Here is a 1,084-nt window from a genome sequence, read left to right on the forward strand (position 1 = left end):
ATTCATAATCTGTAAGACTACCTGCTAGGAGGCCGGGCGCGCAGTGGCTCACGCCTGTAGTCCCAGCATTTTAGGAGGCCTAGCAGGGCGGATCACCTGAAGTCAGGAGTTTGAGACCAGCCTGACCAACACGGTGAAACCCCGTCTCTACTAAAAATACGAAAATTTGCCGGGCGTCTTGATGTACGCCTGTAATCCCAGATGCTCGGGAGGCTGAGGCAGGAGAATCACTTGAATGCGGGGAGAGGAGGTTGCAGTGAGTCCAGATCACACCACTGCACTCCAGCCTGGGCGACAAGAGCGAAACTCCATCAAAAACAAAACAAAACAGAACAAAAAAACGGCCCGGTAGGCCACATTTCCCTCATTCTCTCTACCTTTTCCTCTCTGACAGCTTGCCTCCTATGTCACCGAGAACACAGCAGCAGTGAGAAGGGAACGTCCACGTGCGCCCATCTAGTCTACCTTCCTGTCTCCAGCGCTGCCCATATACTGGGCATTGATGAACTGCGCCTGTGCCCATCCAACCCCAACCCCTCTGCCTGGGCACTTCCAGCCCCTCTACTACTCACCAGCATCACTCCAGCAACCTCCTTCTTTCTCCTGAACATCAGCTTCCCTCTTTACTGATTCATTTCTATCAACCTACACGCATGCTGAAATATTTTTCGTCTTAAAAGAACCCTCTTTTGACCCGACATTCCTCTAAAGCTCCCCATCTCTCTTCTTACTTTTGCAGCATAAAATCTCAGATGTGGCTGGCCATGGTGACTTGCACCTGTAATCCCAGCACTGTGGGAGGCCAAGGGAAGAGGATCACTTGAGCCCAGGAGTTTGAGACCAGCCTGGGCAACATAGTGAGACCCTGTCTCTACAAAAAAATACAAAAGTCAGCTGGGCATGGTGGTGCGCCTAACTCTTAGTGCATGGCAGTGCTCCTGTTGGTCCCAGCCACTGGGAAGGCTGAGGCAAGGGATCACTTAAGCCCAGGAGTTTGAGGCTGTAGTGAATTATGATCACACCACTGCACTCCAGCCTGGGTGACAGAGTAAGACCCTGTCTCAAAAAAAAAAAAAAGAAAAGA

The 1,084-nt window shown here is 51.1% G+C and overlaps 1 protein-coding gene across 1 annotated transcript in view; it reads right to left on the reverse strand.

Moving 5' to 3' along the window:
* The window catches only part of FAM83D (family with sequence similarity 83, member D), a 35,009-nt gene that overhangs the window by 27,996 nt on the left and 5,929 nt on the right, over positions 1-1,084 (reverse strand). The window contains exon 2 of the mRNA XM_011975022.1: positions 378-387. Coding sequence (XP_011830412.1) covers positions 378-387 — 10 coding nt within the window. The remainder of the gene's footprint in view (positions 1-377; positions 388-1,084) is intronic.

Source organism: Mandrillus leucophaeus, unplaced genomic scaffold (assembly GCF_000951045.1).
Source record: "Mandrillus leucophaeus isolate KB7577 unplaced genomic scaffold, Mleu.le_1.0 Scaffold150, whole genome shotgun sequence".
Classification (NCBI taxonomy): Eukaryota; Metazoa; Chordata; class Mammalia; order Primates; family Cercopithecidae; genus Mandrillus; species Mandrillus leucophaeus.